Below are 2,299 nucleotides of genomic sequence, written 5' to 3'. Positions count from 1 at the left end.
TTCATAAAAAAATAATTACTTTTAAACAAAGATATAAATTTTTAATGGAAATTGAGTTAATTTGATGAAAATTGAATAAGTTTTTGATAAAAATTGAGTAATTTTGAATAAGAATAATTTTTATATTAAAAATTAATCAAATTTGATGAAGGTTGAGTATTTTTGAAGGTTAATATTCATCCCTGAAGAAAATTGATCAACTTCGATAAAAATTCAATATTTTTGAAGGTTGTTGTCAATTCCTAAAGAAAATTGATCATTATTAAAAGTTGAATATTTTTCAAGAAAAATGTGGAGAGAAGAAATGAAGAAAGTTATGTAAACTTAATGAAAGTTGAGAATTTTTTATGATATTTAAGCAATTTCGACAAAAGTTGACTATTTTTTAATAAAAATGTAAATTTTTGATAGTATATTATTCAAAGATAACGCAACAATATTGTCACAAAAATGTATAACAAAGGTAGATTTTTATGTTTTGCTTTAAGAATATTATATAAATTTTTACATATTTATTATCTTTATATTTATTTATATTTTATTTGTATTTCTTTTGTATATATTTATTTGTCAAATTGTTAAATAATATTTCGAAGAAATCGAAATTCGATTAAAAAATCCCCAAGTAACAAGTTTTTAAACAAATCCAAGTGATTTTTAACCTTTCATCCGCCATGTTGGATCCGCCATTTTGAATTTTTAAAAACAAACATCGGATTCATAATCAGAAACAAAGAAAATATTTAAAGTAGCTTATGACTTTTTTTTAAAGTAATAAAATTTTGATGTGCAGTAACAATTGTTTAAAGTAATAAAAACATAAAATTGCAGACGATTTTTAAAATAATTGCAAGTTTATTTTTAGTAAAAAAAAACTAAAAAGTAAATAAAAATGTAAAAGAAGGAAACAAATTTTCTTTAATTGCTGTTTTTAAAACATGAGTCAAGTGAATTATTGCAAAGTAAATAATTGTTTTTTTTATGAGGTCAGCATAGAAAATTAGATAATTCTGTAAACTGTGGTCAAAGCTAAATGTCATTAGAAAGAATTTCTTCAACGAGTTAAAACACAAAGTAGTAAAAAAGTAACGATAAAAAATGAAAATGATAATTTTAGTCCCCTGTTTTATTTTTTGTATCACCTTGTTTCCAAAACTAACATTATCCGAGAATGGTAAGTAAGAACAATTTTTTTTAAATATTAATTAAATTGTAACAGAATAATTTTTTCTTCCCTTTGTTATCATTTTATTCATTTTTCTTTTTTCCTGTATAATAAGAATATAAAATATAAATATATTTAAAAATAGAAATTATTTTTATTATTTCTACGAAACATGTATTTTTTAACACTCACATAAGAAAGAAAAAAAAATGAAATGAAATAAAAAAGTATCATAATTTTAAGAATTAAAAAAAAATTTCCACTGTAAAGAAATAAATAATGTAGGTACGGAATATTTATTACTTTAATATTTATAAAAATTTTTATAAATTAAAAATTCGAGAAAAAATTTTTAATATTAAATTTTGTGCTCTTTTTTTCTCTTTAATATTTTGAAAGTATGTGACTTGCCTTTGTTAACTGGACCATGTAAGGGTGACTTTCAACGATATGGATATGATGCTTCTAAGAGAAAATGTGTCACTTTTACATATGGAGGATGCCAAGGAAATGGAAATAATTTTAAAACCGAGGAAGAATGTAAAGCAAAGTGCAGTGCTGATTGTAGTAACAGTAAAAGTAGTTTTTTGACAAAAATAGCTGCAGTGTTAAAAAATAAATTAATTAAATACCTTTAATATATATGTATATTTTTAATAAAATATTTCTACTAAATAATATTAGCATAATAAAGAAATATTTATTATTTTAATATTTAAAAATTATAATAAAAGAAAAAAAAGGGATCAGAGTAAACAATAATAATTTTTGTCATTATTTGTTGAATTTTACGCCAAGGAATTGAATGGCTTTGTATTTTAAATATATTATTCAACGCTTTATCGCTTAACGAGCTATTGATAGATAAAAATATATCAGCAGTTTATTTATTGTTTGCAGAACGTTTAAAGTGTTTAAACACAAAAAGTGTATTGAATAAAAATAATTATAATTGAAATTTAAAAAGTTTGCATTTCACTTTTAGAATTAATTATTCTGTATGTATAAAAAAGACCGCAAAATTTATAATTTAATTCATTTATTCCTCTGCAACAAATAGTATTAAATTTGTGTTAAATATGAATCATAAAATTATAATTTTTTTTGCTTTTTGTATTGTGGCAAAATCCGAGA

General features: G+C 21.1%; 1 protein-coding gene across 1 annotated transcript; it reads left to right on the top strand.

Annotated features, from left to right (window-relative positions):
* Positions 1–1,030: 1,030 nt before the first annotated feature.
* LOC122509918 (U-actitoxin-Avd3m-like) lies at positions 1,031–1,849 on the top strand. The gene is made up of 2 exons (XM_043624243.1): positions 1,031–1,174; positions 1,565–1,849. The coding sequence occupies exons 1-2, from the start codon at positions 1,099–1,101 to the stop codon at positions 1,801–1,803; spliced, it is 315 nt and encodes a 104-aa protein (XP_043480178.1). The 5' UTR covers positions 1,031–1,098; the 3' UTR covers positions 1,804–1,849.
* The last annotated feature ends 450 nt before the right edge of the window (positions 1,850–2,299 follow it).

Source organism: Leptopilina heterotoma, unplaced genomic scaffold (genome assembly GCF_015476425.1).
Source record: "Leptopilina heterotoma isolate Lh14 unplaced genomic scaffold, ASM1547642v1 Lhet_64, whole genome shotgun sequence".
Lineage (NCBI taxonomy): Eukaryota > Metazoa > Arthropoda > Insecta > Hymenoptera > Figitidae > Leptopilina > Leptopilina heterotoma.
This window is presented reverse-complemented; position numbering and strand designations above follow the sequence as displayed.

Excerpts from the sequence above, each read along its gene's own strand:
- LOC122509918 (XM_043624243.1), top strand. The coding sequence starts at position 1,099 with ATGAAAATGATAATTTTAGTCCCCTGTTTTATTTTTTGTATCACCTTG. Across the intron at positions 1,175-1,564 it reads ACTAACATTATCCGAGAATG|TATGTGACTTGCCTTTGTTA; the intron begins GTAAGTAAGAAC and ends ATATTTTGAAAG.